This window comes from Macaca mulatta, chromosome 11 (genome assembly GCF_049350105.2).
Source record: "Macaca mulatta isolate MMU2019108-1 chromosome 11, T2T-MMU8v2.0, whole genome shotgun sequence".
In the NCBI taxonomy this organism is placed as follows: domain Eukaryota; kingdom Metazoa; phylum Chordata; class Mammalia; order Primates; family Cercopithecidae; genus Macaca; species Macaca mulatta.
The window spans coordinates 108,711,363-108,730,630 of NC_133416.1; the positions used below are offsets into that span (position 1 = coordinate 108,711,363).

At 40.4% G+C, this 19,268-nt stretch overlaps 1 protein-coding gene and 1 non-coding gene across 2 annotated transcripts; one reads left to right on the forward strand and one right to left on the reverse strand.

Annotated features, from left to right (window-relative positions):
* Window positions 1–126: 126 nt before the first annotated feature.
* Window positions 127–14,776, reverse strand: ARL1 (ADP ribosylation factor like GTPase 1). Its single transcript, XM_015152578.3, has 6 exons — window positions 14,646–14,776; window positions 12,880–13,017; window positions 9,882–9,963; window positions 8,421–8,532; window positions 3,717–3,895; window positions 127–2,676 (listed from the first exon to the last, which is right to left on the reverse strand). The coding sequence occupies exons 1-6, from the start codon at window positions 14,647–14,649 to the stop codon at window positions 2,646–2,648; spliced, it is 546 nt and encodes a 181-aa protein (XP_015008064.1). The 5' UTR covers window positions 14,650–14,776; the 3' UTR covers window positions 127–2,645.
* A 3,596-nt stretch (window positions 14,777–18,372) lies between these two features.
* LOC114671141 (U6 spliceosomal RNA) lies at window positions 18,373–18,475 on the forward strand. Its single transcript, XR_003721037.2, has one exon. It is a non-coding gene; the product is annotated as a U6 spliceosomal RNA (small nuclear RNA).
* The last annotated feature ends 793 nt before the right edge of the window (window positions 18,476–19,268 follow it).

A 19,268-nucleotide genomic window follows, 5' to 3' on the forward strand; every position in this document is an offset into this window, starting at 1 on the left:
ACTTTAATTCATCCTAAGTGACCTAAAGTAAATGCATGTATTGCTTTCGTAAATTTTTTTAAAATAAAACAAAATACCAAGGCAAAGATCAGAAAGAACAAATATATCTGGGATATTGAAGACGTCTTTGTTTTTAATCAATAAATATTTATTGAGTGCCTACTGTGTGCCAGGTGCACCTGCACCACACTAGATGCAAGGGATACTAACAGTACAGTCCCAGCCCTCAGAGCTTACATTTCAACAGTTTAAAATGCATCTCAGGTATTTCAGATAACAGAAGTAATTCTACCACTCTCAATTTTTTTTTTTTTTTTTTTTTTGTAGCAAGATACAACACAACCATAGGCCAGAGTTATAAAATAGCATGTCAGAAAGAAACATTTGGTATCATTTTTCCAGGTCCCATTTTACAGAAAAGAAACTGCAGGAGTGGCCATTTGCACCTATGTTCTAATTTCAAGTTTGGTGCTTTTCCCATTGCCAGGCCTCTCATAAAACAATATTCAGATTTGCCATGTAAGTATCAATATCCAAACACTGGTAGCATACCTGTGCAGTTGTCTCCTGCTAGACAAGGACCATATAATTTATGGCTTGTTTAAGTGTCCACTCTCTTTATCCCACCCTATTCTTTGTGATAAACCAGAGGGATGAGGCTTAATCAAGTGATGACCTTTGGGGCAAGTTCATGCCCTGGGATTCAAGATGGCTACATGCCAGGTCTGCCTGCCGGACCTTACTTCCCATTTTCTGCAGTTTTCCTGAACTGCCAGGAGGCAGCTGTACAAGCTTTACAAGCCTCAGGCTGTAAGTGAACTTGTTTTCTGCATTTTCCAGCCATGTGCCACTGACCAGAAATGAACTCAACTATAAATTGCAAAGGGGCTACTTGTCAAGATGACAAATATCTATCGTACTATTTCAACTATGAACATACTTCTGAAATGCCATATGCCAGGCACCACACCAGATACTAGGGACATAAATATGAAAAAGTCTCTGCCCCTCAGGAGTAATACTGGTTGTACTGGAACACTTGTAGCTGAAAGAAAATCTCCAAAAAAGATTTCAGAGACTAAAGTAGGAATGGGTGCTGGAGAATGAGCAAGAAGGGTGAGAGTCCCGCAGGTGAAGGGAGAAAGCTGCAGAGAACGAATATAAGCCTGGAGAACGAACATAAATGTGAGGGGAAGAGGTCAGAGGCCAACACTGGAAGCACAGTGAAGGCCAAGAAAGGAACTAATGTTTCCGAGACCTGCGGGGATCCATGGTATTAAGCTCTCAATACCAGCACCTAATTTCTTAAACGCTGGTTTTCCAACTTAAGTGAAAGAAATTCACCCATTTTTAGCAATTATGAAGCACTATATTTACTTCTGTCACATTAGTTAATTCTGAGGTGGACTGGGTAATTTGAAAAGCTCCTTTGAACATGAATTGTTTTTAAACTTACAATCTAGCAATAAGCCTAATTTTTAAACCAGAATGCTTCATTTCCCCCTGTATAATCAGTAAGATTTTGATTTTTAACAAGTTTACATGTTTGAGTGTAACAAGTTTACATTCAAAAAAGACCAAATATTGGACATGGTAGATAAAAGGAATGAAAACCAGTAAAGACACCTTTTATAACCTGAAAATAGATTTTTAAACCTTCCTTTCCTTTAATGTGAAATTTTCTCTTGTGTGTTATGAATTCCATCAAATATAACCATTTAGGATTATTTATAGTATGTCACTGATCACTTCTACTAGTATAGACAAGTAAGTTTATAGACATTATTTTGAATGTAACTGCTTTAATTAGCGTAATTTTATTAAAGAGTTAGACTGTGTTGTCAATACTGACATTTTTGGGAATATATAGTATAGTTTATAAGTCAGGCTTCTGAACCAAAAGTTTTACTTTGAGCCTTATCCCCACCTTACTAGCTAGCAGGTGACCTTGGGCAAGCCAACCTGGGTCCATGTCCATACAGTGAAGAATCATAACCTGTCCTACCTACTTCACAAGCTTCCTGTACAGATCAGCTAGGTCAACATGAGATTTTTTTTTGACAACTGTAAAGTACTATAAAATGACAACTGCAGATAAGTCAATGAAGTTAACCATCAAAATAATATTCATGCCTAAAACCAAAAGCTTTTAAACAAAACAGCTTAATAAAAAGTGGTCAGATAAGCAAATAAAGATTATATTATACACACTATGTTCCTCACCTACTCTACTGAGTCTAATCTTTGGAAAGATAATTCATTTTAAGGGGGAAAAAATCTGTTAAGATATTTTTTAGTATTTATACAAACAAGCTGCAACTACTATTCAAAAATAGGTTTTTTCATCCAATAGGAGTACATTCTTTAATAGAACTGTATTTGAATAAGAATTCCATACAAATAGAATATATACCTTAACACAAGAAAGCAAGAAAAGAATATTTTACATTACATAGAACATTCAGGTGATTCGATCGAATTATCCCTCCAACCAAATATTTCTTTTCCCTATTTACCACAAACATTGCAGTCAGTCAGTATATGCCAAACAATCATATAGTTTTAACATCTAGTAGTGTGAAGTACACTTGTCTGTTTCCAAAGGGTGATGTAGTCTTCGTTTCAGGGGAGAAGAATGGACTGAATTACTGTCTGCTTTTTAATGTTTCAACTAACCTGTAAAGAGAAAATGAACTGTTTTATAAAATTAACTTTCAGGCATAAAGCATGATCATCTATAATAAACTTTGTATTAGAGGTGGATTCCAAAGTACTTAAAATAAACACAGCTAACATAGATGAGGTTATGCACTACATTTCCATAAGGTTCCTTTAAGCTTTGAATTTGTCTATGATTTGAATGAAAAATTCAAAAAAGACCAAATATCTATTTTCCAGGCTACTACTACTTCTGGGCTACATATGGATGACTCAGAGGTGAAACTAGTCTCAGTCCTCAAGGAGGTGATTATCTAATGAGTAGATGAACAAATCAAACAATTACAAGACAGCATAACAAGTACTATGTCACTAATCTGTGACAAGGGCATCTAACTTTAGGTGAGTGGTTAGGCAGTAGGAATAGAGATACATTAGGAAAAGCTCTTCAGAAGACAGCCTGAAGCTAATTCCTGAAGGATAAGGAATTGGAGGGTGAGGTGAGGCAAGGAAAAGGCTAAAAATTGGCAAAGAGGCCGGGCGCGGTGGCTCAAGCCTGTAATCCCAGCACTTTGGGAGGCCGAGACGGGCGGATCACGAGGTCGGGAGATCGAGACCATCCTGGGTAACACAGTGAAACCCCGTCTCTACTAAAAATACAAAAACTTAGCCGGGCGAGGTGGCAGGCGCCTGTAGTCCCAGCTACTCGGGAGGCTGAGGCAGGAGAATGGCGTGAACCCGGGAGGCGGAGCTTGCAGTGAGCTGAGATCCGGCCACTGCACTCCAGCCTGGGTGACAGAGCGAGACTCCGTCCCAAAAAAAAAAAAAAAAAAAAAAAAAAAAAATTGGCAAAGAATTGTAACTGTCATCAGGTAGGTGTGGTTGAGAAGACGGATGCACCTGAAGACCAGTGGGAGAAAAGGCTGGAGGAACTTATGAAATAAACTGCTAAATAAATCAAAGTTTCATCCTCAACACTGGAGAAAAATTACACGTGGACGTGCATAGCTGCAAGCACACACAAATGCACAGATGGCTTCTGGAAACATGATACTTGCCATTCCATTGCCTCATCAAGGCCAGTGCCTTTGGTTGCTGATGTTTTGAATATTTGCCATTTTCGGTCCTTCAAGGCAGGTAACCCAAGTGAATTTGCCATCTCTGAGGAAGTCATGGCCTGTTCCATGTCCTGTTTATTTGCAAACACCACTAAAATGGCTTTTCTCAGCTCTTCTTCCTAAACGAAATTGAAAATATTTAATTTCCTTTAACCAATGTGCTCTCTCGAGTTTAGAAAATGTCCAAAAATACATTTTAAAAGTGTATTTTATAATTATTAATATATTATATTCATTATACATTATGAAATCATAGAGAATTATAAAGAAAAGAAGCTTCACCCATAATCCTACCTCCCAAATATGATCACTGTTAACATTTTGGGCGTTTTCTACTAGTACTTTGTTTTGCAGATACTTAAGAGCTTATTTAGTAAATACATTCACACATTTAAGATCAGATTTATATATAGTTCTATACCCTGCCTAAAAATTAAAAATTAAAATCATGTTTCTCCAAACTATAACAATGTTTTCAAAATAAAAAAATGGCTAAATATGCTCTACACTATGGATGCAGCCACCATAAACTGTGTTAACTATTTTCTAGTATTAGACTCTTATTAGATTCTTTCCACTGGACTATTAGATAAACCCAAGTGACAGGGTCTTTATACAAAAATGTTTGTTTGAATCTGCTTTCTTAACACAATATTCTAAAAATGGAGTTAAAGTATAAACAGCTTTTTTCAGGCTTTGATAAACTGAATACATGCATGAACAGCTTTCCAGAAAGGTTACCCTACCAACAGTGTATAAAAGTCTCCATCTTCAATGCAGCCTTTGCAGAGTTGGGAATTATTTACTTTTCCAAACACAGCATCTCATTATATATTATTAGGGTATTCGAAATGCAAATGGGTTGAGGCAGGAGAATCGCTTGAGTCCAGGAGTTTGAGACCAGCCTGAGCAACACACGGGTCTCTACAAAAATTTTTTTTAAAAAATGAACAAAAAAGGAAGCAGAGTTAGGAGCTCAAGGGTTATAATAAGCTTTGGTTGTGCCACTGCATGCCAGCCTAGGGGACAAAGGGAGACGCCCTTTTTTGTTTTGTTTTGTTTTTGAGACGGAGTCTCCCTCTGTCGCCCAGGCTGGAGTTGCAGTGGTGCAATCTTGGCTCACTGCAGCCTCCGCATCCCGGGTTCAAGCAATTCTCCTGCCTCAGCCTCCTGAGTAGCTGGGACTTCAGGCGCCCACCACCACGCCCGGCTAATTTTTCTATTTTTAGTAGAGATGAGGTTTCACCACGTTGGTCAGGCTAGTCTCGAACTCCTGACCCCGTGATCCGCCTGCCTCAGCCTCCCAAAGTGCTGGGATTACAGGCATAAGCCACCACACCCTGCTGACCCTGTCTCTTTAAAAGCAAATGCAAATGTTATTAGCAATGTTTTCCCCCTATGAACTGCCTTTTGCTCATTTTGCAAAAGATCTTGCTATGATTAAGATCACTAATCCTTAAGTCATTGGTTTCTGGTTAGGCCTGGTTTCTTATCTTAATCTTGTTTATATTTGCCATATCTGAGCTTTGGGGGGGACTGTTTACGTTAATTAAATCTCATCTTTTGAATTCCTTATATGTTCTTATAATTTTCATTTTTTACATTTAATTATTTACCCATTTAGAATACATTTTTGTGTATAAGAAAGTTGAAAGGCCAGGCACAGTAGCCAGGCACAGTGGCTCTCACACACCTCACACTTTGGGAGGCCGAGGTGGGTGGAACACCAGGTCAGGAGTTCAAGACCAGCCTGACCAACATGATGAAACTCAGTCTCTACTAAAATTACAAAAATTAGCCAGGTGTGGTGGTGCATGCTTGCAATCCCAGCTACTCAGGAGGCTGAGGCAGGAGAATTGCTTGAACCCAGGATACGGAGGCTGCAGTGAGCCAAGATTGCACCACTGCACTCCAGCCTGGGCAACAATAGTGAAACTCCATCTCAAAAAAGAAAAAAAAAGTTGAAACCTAAACTGCTTTTGTGTCTATACTATATATTTTTAATTTTGTTTGTTTTGAGACGGAGTCTCACTCTGTCACCCAGGCTGGAGTGCAGTGGCACGACCTGAGCTCACTGCAACCTCCACCTCCTGGGTTCAAGCAATTCTCCTGCCTCAGCCTCCCATGTAGCTGGGATTACAGGTGTGCGCCACTACACCTGGCTAATTTTTGTATTTTTAGTAGATGTGGGTGGCCAGGCTGGTCTCAAACTCCTGACCTCAGGTGATCCGCCTGCCTCGGCCTCCCAAAGTGATCGGATTATAGGCATGAGCCACAGCGCCTGGCCTGTGTCCGTGTTTTAACATTAACAGTCCTGACTCGCACTCGGCCCGTACTTAACATAACATGATATTTATTGATGAATTAAAAGTCACTTCCTAAAGAAAGAATCCAACTTTTACTTCTTTCTCTGTAAGACTTTATAAGTCAAATCCTAACACTGCAAGTAACCTAACAACAATCCTGCACAACTCAAGAATTGTAAACTGAAGTCAACAATCCATTCTTTTTAAGCAATACTTTGTATGATAAAAATATGTCATGTGATTAGACCTAAATAAAGCTGTTCTTTAAAAATCCCATTATACCCAAGGCAATTAAATCTTATTCTTACATTTAAATTTGGTCTGAGAAGCTCTCATAATAAATATAATGCTATGACGTATTAAAAAAAGAAAAAATTCACCAAATGTTTAACTATTAAGTCTGCAATTTATAACTTGGAAGCCATTATGAAGTCAGTAGTTCAAGAAATCAAAAGTCCTGGGCTGAGCATGGTGGCTCACTCCTGTAATCCCAGTACTTTGGGAGGCCAAGGCGGGCAGATCAGGAGGCGGGCAAACTGCTGAGGTCAGGAGTTCGAAACCAGCCTGGCCAACATGGTGAAACCCCATCTCTGCTACACCATTTTTGTATAAAAATGCTATACAATTTTTGTATCTCTGCTAATACAAAAATTAGCCGGGTGTGGTGGCAGAAGCCTGTAGTCCTAGCTACTCAAAGGCTGAAACAGGAGAATCACTTGAACCTAGGAGGCGGAAATTGCAGTGAGTGGCGATCACGCCACTGCACTCCAGCCTGGGTGACAGAGCAAGACTCTGTCTCAAAAAAAAAAAAAAAAAAAAATCAAAAGTCCATAGTCCTCTCTTCTGAGGATGCTTTTACCTAGGTATCAACTGGCCTAGAACTTATATTTAAACATCCCTTGATTAAACAATTCAGAATCACAGTTTTTGACAAGAGAAAGAAACTTATCCATCTAATTTTCCAGAGCAAGGGCAATTTTATTATTATCATAGTACATTTGATTATTTTTTCATTTTTAAAAAATGGATGATTTAATGCATCCTCTGAATTTGAGCAGTTAGCCAATATATGATCTTACTAACTTCAGTGAATAAAATTATTGAATTCTTAATTAAGTGCTATACACTGTTCCTCCTGTCAGGGTAAACTCAAGGAACTTACATTTTAGAGGGAGAGATACATAAGCAAACAAATACATTTTTTTTTAAATTTTTATTTTTTGAGATGGAGTCTCACTCTGTCACCCAGGCTGGAGTGCAGTGGCACGACCTCGGCTCACTGCAACCTCTGCCTCCTGGGTTCAAGCGATTCTCCTGCCTCAGCCGCCCAAGTAGCTGGGATTACAGGCACACACCACCATGCCCAGTTAATTTTCTTGTATTTTTAGTAGAGATGAGGTTTCACCATGTTGGACAGGCTGCTCTCGAACTCCTGATGATCTCTGGTGACCTGCCCGCCTCAGCCTCCCAAAGTGCTGGGATTACAGGCGTGAGCTACCACGCCCAGCCAACAAATAAATTTTAAAATAATGTAAAAAAACAGTAAGTGGGGTGCAATGGCTAACACCTGTAATCCCAACACTAGGAGGTCAAGGCAGGAGGATCATTTGAGGACAGGAGTTTGGGAACAGCCTGGGCAACATAGCTAGACCCCATCTCTACAAAAAAAAAAAAAAGAAAAAGAAAAAGAAAAACAATATTGGTATAAATAAAGAAGGGTAAAGGATTAGAGAATAAATGAGACTTCTTTCTGGGGAAGAGATGTGGGAAGAAACATGTCAGGAAGGCACCCATGCAAAGATGCTGGAGAGAAGCAGAAGGATCAGCAAGTGCAAAAGGCCCTAAGCCAGGTGTGCAAGCTCGTGTCCAAAGAATAGAAAGAAGGTCCGTGTAGCTAAAGCACTGTCAACACTGGGAAGGGTAAAAAACGATAAACGTGAGGCTAGCATTGTGCCAGCAACCCAGAAATACATATTCCTCTGAACTTTAATCCTTCTGAAATAGCTAAAAATTTTTTTAGTCACATCAAATAAGTGACTTAGAATAGATGCTTTTGTTTAAGTGAGCTCTGAACCTCCTGGAAAATCAAGCAATCTGGCTTAAAGGAAGAGGAAGTTACAAGGTTAGTTTTTGTTGTTGTTGTTTTGTTTTGTCTCCAACCCTCTCCTCAACTGTATTTTTGGAATAGAAAAGCATTTGCATAAAAGAAAATAATATTAAAAGGATGGAGAGAACAACCCCTGCATTCTTTTTAATTATTCTTCAATGTAATAATATGTACTGGAAATAGCAAATGTAAGTGATTTCCCCACATTTTAAAGTGGTTAAGTTTTCTTACCTCCAGCATGGCAACTAACTCCGATTTGGAAATGCCAATTCGGTCTCGGTCACAACTGTCTACTACATAAATGACTGCATCTGTGTTTGAATAGTAACATCTCCAGTATGGCCTAGAGAAAATTCACAAGGGGAGAAAATATTGTTATGGTTTTAAAGAAGAAACTGACAAATCAATTGCCAATTCTGTCCCACACATGTTAGAATCAATACCTTAATGATTCACTGTTTCTGGTGGATATATGTACCATATCCCTCAGATGTGATGGAGTCAAAAGAATGTTGATAAACATTAAATCACAGGACCAGGGAGTTTCAAAATGAATTCAGACTTCAGGATGACAAAATTTATTTATAATCTATGAAATCACTAAATATACTTGATAGAAAAGTTGTACACAGACCTGATCATTCATCTTCTTAAACAAATATTTAACTAGGTACCCCTTAAGAGGAATAAACTTTTAAAATGTGATTTCATTTAACACTCATGAAATTAATCACTGACATCAAGCAGTAGAAATGGCTAAAATTATAAATAAACTCAAAAGTGATTCAATGGAGTCTCTCTGAGCCTACTCTGGCTTGGGAGGCTGCACGATTTAAAAAAAAGAAATGTGATTCAATAAATGAGTTATAAGAAGTCAGAATGTTTGGAGAATGCATTACTAATCTTTTAAGATGGTACCATCGTGAGCAACTACTGACAGTCACCAAACATTCACTGTTGCCATATCAAGCCCAAAATGCTAAGCAGAATACCTGAACTGCAGAAGGCATTTATTTTTTATTTATCATTTATTTTTTTGAGACAGAGTCTCGCTCTGTAGCCCAGGCTGGAGTGCAGTGGCGCAATCTTGGCTCACTGCAACCTCTGGCTCCCAGGTCCCGGTACAAGCAATTCGCCTGCTTCAGTCTCCCAGGCAGCTGGAATTACAGGCACGCACCACCATGCCCAGCTAATTTTTGTATTTTTAGTAGAGATGGGGTTTCACCATGTTGGCCAGGCTAGTCTTGAGCTCCTGACCTAGTGATCTGCCCGCCTCAGCCTCCCAAAGTGCTGGGATTACAGGCGTGAGCCACTGTGCCCAGCCAATGGCATTTATTTTTATATTAGCCCTAAATGGTAGGCCTGTAAGGTATAATCAATTCCAAAACAGTGTGTTTCAGAGAGGAGAGGCTGACAAGAACTAAATGGAGGGTCCTTTCTAGTTGAGAATAACTGAAGTAATAAGGTCTTCAGATTTTCATGAAAAGAGTTTCATTAAACAGATATCTAGAAAACTGGGCTCCTTAAGTTTTAACTCAATGGATTGGAAATAGTTCCAAATTTTACCTCATTTTAAACTAGGTGGCTCCATTTAAATCACAATAGAACACATATTCTGGTTTACTGATGTTAACCCTTAAAAGAACCAATAAATGTTAAATACTACCAAATAACCTGGTCTTTGTACCATACCTGATACTTGTCTGTCCTCCTAAATCCCAGACTTGGAATTTAAGGTTTTTGTATGTCACCGTCTCTACATTAAATCCAATGGCTGGAAGAGAAATCAAATCAGCGGTATGTGTACACTAATACATTCCACCTTCAAAATAGCCTATCTAATTGAGTTACAGCAATTAATGGTAGCTGCTATTAAAGTTTAAAATATATATATACATAATTTGTCTTAGGATTCGAATTAAAAAGAAATGGTAATTGTTGAATCACATTATTGGTTGAGATTTTATACCATTTAAGATGAGATAGTATGCTCTGCTCCCCCCACACACGTGCACGTGTATGCACAAAACATCAATTAGCAAGATCAATACCATCTTCAGGATATTTTTTAAAAGCCAGCAGTTCTGCAAATAAAGTGTATAATTTTAGCTCAAATAAATTTAAAAAAGAATTTTAAAAAGAAATAAAAAGGAAAACATAATTTTTAGCTCAATGGAAATCCTATTAAACTCCCCTCATAATAGAGCAGTTAAGAGTGTTCGAAAGCTGTATTTAGAAAGTACAGTTGTGGATGTACTATAAAAAGTAGAATTTTCGTTGGTAGCAAATAAACAGACCAAAAGCAAGAAAAGCTAAACTTCAGTTCTAAACTTCAGCATGGACACAGCCATGGCTGCAGCTTTCAGTCTCACAGCCCATCTGCAGACATCCTCAAGAGCTCACTTGTAATCAGGTCATGGCTGGATGGTCAAAGGGCAGGTGTCCCATCCCTTTTCTCTGCTATCCTTCTTAGGTGAAAAATAGCTAAAAAATAACTTCCATGGCTGGGTGCAGTGGCTCACACCTGTAATCCCAGCACTTTGGGAGGCCGAGGCGGGCGGATCACCTGAGGTCAGAAGTTCGAGACCAGCCTAGCCAGCACCGTGACACACCATCTCTTCTAAAAATACAAAAATTAGCCGGGCGTGGTGGTACACACCTGTCATCCCAGCTACTCTGGAAGCTGACACATGAGAATCACTTGAACATGGGAGGCACAGGTTGCAGTGAGCCGAGATGGCGCCACTGCACTTCCGCCTGGGCAACAGAGTGAGGCTCTGTCTCAAAAAAATAAATAAATAAAACTTCCGGCTATAACTGGACAATTAGCTTTTGTTTTATATTTAAGTTTGCAGTGGGAAGTGATACCTTTGAGTATTTGGCAAGTATGTCTATTACAATTAAAAAATAACAATACTGTGACAAATTTGAGTGAAAAACTAAAATGCAAGTTCACGATGTCTCCCTTAGAATTAGGTAGGAGTGTAATCACAATGTTCACCAATAGTAAAAAAAACATCGTTTACACGTGCAAGCAAGAGAATGGCGTAGACTGGGTGCAATGGCTCATGCCTGTAATCCCAACATTTTGGGAGGCTGAGGTGGGAAGATGGCTTGAGCCCAGGAGGTAGAAGTAGAGGCTGCAGTGAGCTATGATTGCGCCACTGCACTCCAGCCTGGGCAAAAAAGCAAGACACTGTCTCAAAAAACAGTGTGGTGTAAAGCAGCACTCACTGAAACTCAAAACTATCCACGGTGGTGCACTGCAGGAGATGCCCAGACAGAGATGGGTGGTTTTGAGAAGCAAAAACTAATGGAACTAAAATTTGCTGAAGATAGCAAAAAGGAACAACAGACATTACAGGGTTCAAAACACTCTTATTTCTTAAAGGTTAGCCTCTTTTGTTTTAGTCCATAAATTTGAACAGCAACAATATAGAAATACCCTGAGTGACAGAGTAATGTTAGAGGCATAATTTAAATAATCTTGGGCAAACTGTATGAACTCTTCAATTTAATTTAAATGTATTAATCTTCTCCAAGTAAATTGAGGTCAACAAATGAAAAAGAATAAATAACAACAGTATTCTCATACAGTCAAATAAGACTGTTGGAGAATATTTTTGTAAGACAGCAATAATCGATTAAAATTGAGGTATTTCTTCTCTTAATAAATATATACATATATATGCATATATATTTTCGAGACGGAGTTTTGCTCTTTGCCCAGGCTGGAGTGCAATGGTGCGATCTCGGCTCGCCACAACCTCTGCCTCCCGGGTTCAAGTGATTCTCCTGCCTCAGCCTCCCGAGTAGCTAGTATTACAGGCATGCACCACCACGCCTGTCTAATTTTGTATTTTTAGTAGAGATGGGGTTTCTCCATGTTGGTCGGGCTGGTCTCGAACTCTTGACCTCAGATGATCCACCCACCTCAGCCTCCCAAAGTGCTGGGATTACAGGCGTGAGCCACTGTGCCCGGCCTTCTTTTGATATTTTTAAGGTACCAAATTACTTCAACACTCAATCTCTACAACTCAGATCTTTAAAAAGAATCAATAGAATTACCTAGATAAACTAATCTTAATTAAAATAGTAACACATACAGAAAAAAAGGCACTTCACATGTAATATCACTTAACACTTATATAATTCTTTACACAGGTTTAAAAGGTACTTTTAACTACTTCATTTATTTCCCCCGAAAGCCAGTGGGTATTTATCTTACGTATTTTATTAGTAAAGATACTGGCTCTCAATAAAATTTAGTAATTTAAACAGCTATAAACAGCCAAACCCGTCCATAAACCAGAACAAGGGTCCTTAAATTACACTAAGCTGCCTCTCAGTTGATGAAAAAAGTGTTATCAATGTTTTGTTCATACCAGCAGTTTACAAACTTTATCAAATGCTTTATTATATGAATTAATTTATTCAGAAACAGGCCTGGCATAGTGGCTCATGCCTGTAATCCCAGCACTTTGGCAGGCCAAGGCAGGAGGATCACTTGAGGCCAAGAGTCCAAGACCAGCTTGGGCAACACAGTGATACCTGAGGAAGGAAGGAAGGAAGGAAGGAAGGAAGGGAGGGAGGGAGGGAGGGAGGGAGGGAGGGAGGGAGGAAGGAAGGAGAGTTATGTTAGATGGAGACCAGAAAACCCCTACAATTAGTTCATCATACCAACACTTACTAGGTATAGTAGTAACAACTTCTCCAACTTGTAATCTGTACAAAATTGTGGTTTTTCCTGCTCCATCTAATCCCAAAATTAAAATCCTCATTTCCCGAGTTCCAAACAGACTGGAAAATATACTTGAGAAAAAGCCACCTAAAACATAACAAAAGAAAAAACATACACAATGTCATTTTGTGAACTAGGTACACAAAACATCTAATCTTGTCCTTTGAAAGCTATATACCAAATTAAATATTATAATTTCCTGGATGCATAGGTGCATATTTTTGCTCCTAATGAAATATATTATTCAACATCAAACAAGTAATTAGTTATGTTACTATGTCCTAAATATTGTGTCATGCAGGCACAGAAGATAAACCAAAGAATAAGAGAAATATGGCCGCTGTCTTTGGGAATCTCATTTTCTAATCAGCAGAATAGGAATATTTTAATATGATCCCCTCATTACCCCCAAAAACCAAGGGGCCAGTAAGGAAGATAGTGGGACAATGTAATCCTCGCACAGGAAAAGTATTGTACAGCGGCAGTACCACTGTAACCAACTTCAATCAGAGTTCTCCACCAAGCAATGTAACTAGTACAAGAAATTGAGAAAGAAGCTGAAAACAACAATTTTTGACAGAAAACCCATTTTAAAAAATAATAAAGCTCTATCCAATGCATCACAAAATATTCCCAGAAAGCTTCCTGTACACCAAGTATTGTGTAGTATAAAAGCACAGTCCTTTTCCCATCCAGAGCCATTAGAGAAGATTAAAAACAAGTTACATTAACGATACAAAAAAAAATCGTTCACATCAGAAGGGATGCCACACTGTTATTCGGCAAAGACATGGTATAACTAAGAGCTGCCAGTTGAAAAATGAACACCACCACGGGCTAGAGAACCTTGGGAAAGTTCAACAGAATGGGTGTGACTTGACAAAGTCCTTTCTACCATTTACAGGTAGAAGAGAGCCGGAACAAAACTGAAGCGGGTTATGGAAGACAGGACAGCGCCTGTGATGCTTGGGAGCAAGAAGTATGCTCCCCAGAAAACTGTGGAGGGATTTAACCAAGCCAAAGAATCTGCACCTTCATTTGGAGGGTGGGAAACAAGTTAAAGAACGTGCACCCTTATTTGGACCCTAGTGATGCTTGTGAGAATGCAAGTTCCCTCAATCAGTGGGCCAAGAATTGAGAATAAAATTTCATTTATCGACTAGAAATACCCGTATTATTGCATGAAACGCTACAGCAGATGAGCAGACAAACGCCAAACTGGCCATAAAACAACATAAGCAAAACCTGCTCTCGGATTTTTCAAACTGACGCCGTCCCAGCGCCCCTGGTAAAGAGAATAATTAAGCTTCCACTCTGGGGCCGCAGCTCATCTTTCATCAAGAAACCTCAGCGAACCGGCGACTGACGCGTTGCCAGCCTTCGCAAGAACAACTCTGCCCAGCAAGTGGAGCTGGGGATGAGGGAAAACTTCATGATAAGGGGAAAGAACTCGAACCCAGGCTCTGCAGACCCGCGCTGTCCGGGTCCCCGGACCCCGCGGGAATGAAGGGGAACGAGAGACGGCGGAGGAGAACGCGAAAGGCCGGATCCACCCCTAGAAATGAAGATCCGAGGTAAGTTAAGTCCTCGGCGACCCGCCCCCTGAGGAGCTGGCTACTCTAGGGTTCCCCAGCCGGCCCCTCTCCTCCTCTGCACCCCAGCCCTCGGCCGCGGCCGCCTCGAACGCGCCTGGGTGCCCTTCTCGAACCCCTCACCCATGATGAACCGCCTGTCCTCCCTCGCCGATCTTCAGTGATTCCTTGGCCTTCGGCTGCAGCTCCGAGGCGGTTTCCTCGCAAGCCCACTCAGCCAGCAACTTCCACGTCGGACTCCAGGCGGGGGCGGGAGCGAGGGGCAGCTGCGACTGCGCGCCGGGAACTGTGGCCTGAGCATCCACGTCGTCGTTTTCGACTCACGGTCCCCGCTCACTGGATGTAGATACTGTGGACGCCAGAAGAGAAAAATAATTCAAAAGCCTGAAGTATCTCCTGCTTCTGTTTTTCTGTACAGAAAGAGCTTCTGAAATAGAGAAACTGGAATTTTTCTTTTAAATTCTGACACCAAAAAGTGGCGAATCTGACAACTAAAAATGCGAGTCGGGCCTCCATGAGACGTCCCTGTCCGACGCTGGCGCAGGCTGCGGCGTTACAGAGGACGCGTGTCCCGGAGCGCCCGAAGGGGCCAGCCCAACTCTCCCCAGGTGCTTTCTCCCAGAAGGAAACAAGACTACGTAATAATGATAGGAATGGTCCCGCACTGCCAATGCGGAGCAGCCTTACACCTGAGGCCAGTAACTGGAGGTTTTTGTCTTCGCTGTGGCCTGCAGAACAAGGACCTCGCCCGCTTTTCTTCTCGCTGACCGAGCACTTGAGACTGCATTTCTGGGGTCGGCAGTGTGGACTGGCTGGTCACGATCGTGGGGACCAGGGACTTATTCCCTCGAGGGTCGACTGTTGGAAGTAATGTAGGTTTTGATAGTGAAGTGTGTTGAGAGGAGGAAGGAAGCACACCTAGAGGATGTGGAGAAGGAATTTCCCCTAGAGTAATTTCTAAAGGTTGAGCATGTATGTTTTAAAACTTCCCAAAGATCCATTGAAAAGCAAACCTTCCGGCAGGGCGCGGTGGCTCACGCCGGTAATCCCAGCACTATGGGAGGCCGAGGCGGGCGGATCACGAGGTCAGGAGATCGAGACCATCCTAGCTAACACGGTGAAACCCCGTCTCTTAATACAAAAAATTACCCAGGCGTGGTGGTGGGCGCCTGTAGTCCCAGCTACTCGGGAGGCTGAGGCAGGAGAATCGCTTGAACCCAGGAGGCAGAGGTTGCAGTGAGTCGAGATCGTGCCACTGCACTCCAGCCTGGGCGACAGAGCGACACTCCGTCTCAAAAAAAAAAAAAAAAAAAAAAGTAAACCTTCCATCCCTAATACCCTGTATCTCGGTGATCCCCAGTAGTCACTACTGTTAACACTCTCTTAGGTTTTCTTCCAAATCTTATTAATACCTTTGCATATTATGTTTTTATTTATAGTACAGATTTTCATCCATTCAACAGAAGCTTATGGACTGCCTTTTTAGTTTATTTTTAAAGAATTCTTCTGCTTTAAATAAAAATTATATGTATTTATAGTGTACCATGTGATGTTTTCATAGATGTATATGTTGTGAAATGATTATCACAATGAAACTAAATTAACATATCCATCACATCACATAGTTGTGTGTGCGTGTGTGTATATGTTTATTTTGTGCTAAGAATATTTAAGATCGGCCAGGTGTCGTGGCTCAGGCCTGTAATCCCAGCACTTTGGGAGGTCGAGGTGGGCAGATCCCTTGAGACCAGGAGTTGGAGTCCAGCCTGGGCAACATAGTGAGACTCCATCTCTGCAAAAAAATAAAAAAATTAGCCAGGCACAGTGGCACCTGTAGTCCCAGCTACTTGAGACGCTGAGATGGGAGGATCACTTGAGCCTGGGAGGCAGAGGTTGTCATGAGCCGAGATCCTGCCACTATTCTGCTTTCTAATTCTACGAGTTACACTTTTTTTTGACTCTACATATAAGTGGGATCATGAAGTATTTGTGTTTCTGTGCCTGGCTTATTTCCCTTAGCATAAATTCATCCATGTTATCACAAATGACAGGATTTTCTTCTTTTTAAAAGCTGCATAGTATTCATTATGTATATAAATATACATATATATACCACATTCCTATATTTCACATTTTCTTTGTCCATTAGTTCACTCTTAGGTGAGTCCATACTTTGGCTATTATGAATAATGCTGCAATGAGCATGGTGATGCAGATAGCTCTTTGACATAGTGATTTCATTTTATTTGGATATATACCCAGAATATATGGTATATATGTATATATTGTATATATGGTATATATACATATATGATATGTAGTATATACTATATGGTTTACACTGTAGTTCTATTTTTAATTTTTTGAGGAGCCTCCATACTGCCTCCCATAATGGCTGTACCAATGTACATGCTCACCAACCACGCCTATTTTGGTTTTGACTTGTTTGCAGACCCCTCTAGTTGTCTAGGTTCTGAACTAGGTTTGCCTGTTGTTCTCACCCTTGCCCCCAAAACCACAGGTTCACGGAAATTTTCCTGCAAGGAAAAGTTTGTTTATTTTTATTTTTGTTAATGGTTTGAGAAGGGGAGAAGAGCTCTTTACCTAAACACCCAAACCTTTCTAAGCCTATCCTTTGTAAGCACTGTGTGGTCTAATTATTGGACCTCTGTGCTTATGATTCTATAATACCTCCTCTTAAACAAGATTAGTTTGCTGCTACTTGAAAGATCTTGGCCATTACTACTTCAAACTTACGTCGATGTCAGATTTATATTTGAGTATGATGTATGTAATTCTTGAAAATAGAGATTCCCTTTAAAAGAGAACTAAGGCCAGGCACAGTGGCTCATGCCTGTAATCTCAGCCCTTTAGGAGGCCGAGGTGGGTGGATCACCTGAGGTCAGGGGTTCAAGACCAGCTCGGGCAATGTGGTGAAACCCCATCTCTACTAAAAATGCAAAAATTAGCTGGGCGTGGTGGCAGGTGCCTGTAATCCCAGCTACTCGGGAGGCCGAGGCAGGAGAATCTCTTGAACCTGGGAGGTGAAGGTTGCAGTGAGCTGAGATTGCCCCACTGCACTCCAGCCTAGGCGTCAGAGCAAGACTCTGTCTCAAAAAAATAAATAAAATAGAACTGAAAGGAAAAATGTGCTGTAATATAAATTTGTATTCAAACTACATATTCTGAACCAGATAAATGAGATATATATCAGGATGCTTTGTAAACTGAAATACTATATACAAATTTACATGTATTGACAGCCTTTCAGAATCTATATTAAGCACCTAATTACAAGTCACTGTGGAAATGACAGTGTGATAAACACTAAAAAAGACCCATTAGGCATTTTGATTAAAAAAATCTTATTTTTCAAAATTTGACCATATAATGCTTTGCTTTGTTAGTAAAGAACTGACCTAATTCCCTACAGGCATTGAAAACAAAACAAAGGCCAGAGCAATGGCTCATTCCTGTAATCCTAGCACTTTGGATTGAGGCGGAAGGATCGATTGAGGTCAGCAGTTCAAGACCAGCTGGGCAATATAATGAGACCCCCTGTCTACAAAAAGAAAATTTTTTTTGTAGTTAGCCTGGCCTGGTGACACACACCTGTGGTCCCAGCTACTTAGGAGGCTGAGGCAGAAGGATCGCTTGAGCCCAGGAGTTCGAGGCTGCTGTGAGCTATGATCAAGCCACTATGATCTAGCTAGGGCAACAGAGCAAGATCTTTTTGCTAATAAATGGATAAAGTGTTGAGACATTGAATAAGGAGATTTAATGAGCCAACACACACAAAATAGAATAGTTATCAACACACAATACTCAAGGTTTTTTAAAAAAGTGTTGAGAGCTTGTTTCAGCAGCACATATACTAAAATTGAAGAATACAAGGAAGATTAGCATGGCCTCTGCACAAGAATCACATGCAAATTGAAGCGTTCCATATTTTAAAAAAATTTTTAAAAAGAATAAAAGTGTTGAGACAAATGTATAATTAACAAAGCCATAAATAGCCAAGAGAAACTTAGCTAATCTTTATTGGTGATTACATCCTACCTCCACCACTGCTTCTCTCAATTTATGACAAGAGCAAAGTTCCTACTTTTATAGGAACGCAAATGCATAAAGGTCATGATAAGGTGTTGAAAAATAAAACTGTTAGTTCCTGTATATTTTGTGATTCTAACTAATGACAGCCATTACTCTGTAGGAAAGATATATGTCTTTAGGGCAATGTTGCTTTTCAAAATGTAGTCATTCCTATTAATATTGACCTAGCAGCTGGCCGGGCACGGTGACTCACACCTGTAATCCCAGCACTTTGGGAGGCAGAGGTGGGTGGATCACGAGGTCAGGAGATCGAGACCATCCTGGCTAACATGGTGAAACCCCGTCTCTACTAAAAATACAAAAAATTAGCCAGGCGTGGTGACGGGCGCCTGTAGTCCCAGCTACTCAGGAGGCTGAGGCAGGAGAATGGCGTGAACCCGGGAGGCGGAGCTTGCAGTGACCCGAGATCGCGCCACTGCACTCCAGCCTGGGTGACAGAGGGAGACTCAGTCTCAAAAAAAAAAAAAAAATTGACCTAGCATTACAGTTTCTTGCTTATTAAAATGAAGTCTTTGAGGAAGTAGAATTATAGCATCATACTAGAATTAAAACTAAATGTTTGGTTTTCATTTATTTATGTATTTATTTATTTGAGACAGGGTCTCACTTTGTCACCTACGCTGGAGTGCAGTA

Excerpts from the sequence above, each read along its gene's own strand:
- ARL1 (XM_015152578.3), bottom strand. Across the intron at positions 9,964-12,879 it reads AGTTGTTACTACTATACCTA|CCATTGGATTTAATGTAGAG; the intron begins GTAAGTGTTGGT and ends TTTCTCTTCCAG. Across the intron at positions 3,896-8,420 it reads AGTTAGTTGCCATGCTGGAG|GAAGAAGAGCTGAGAAAAGC; the intron begins GTAAGAAAACTT and ends AATTTCGTTTAG.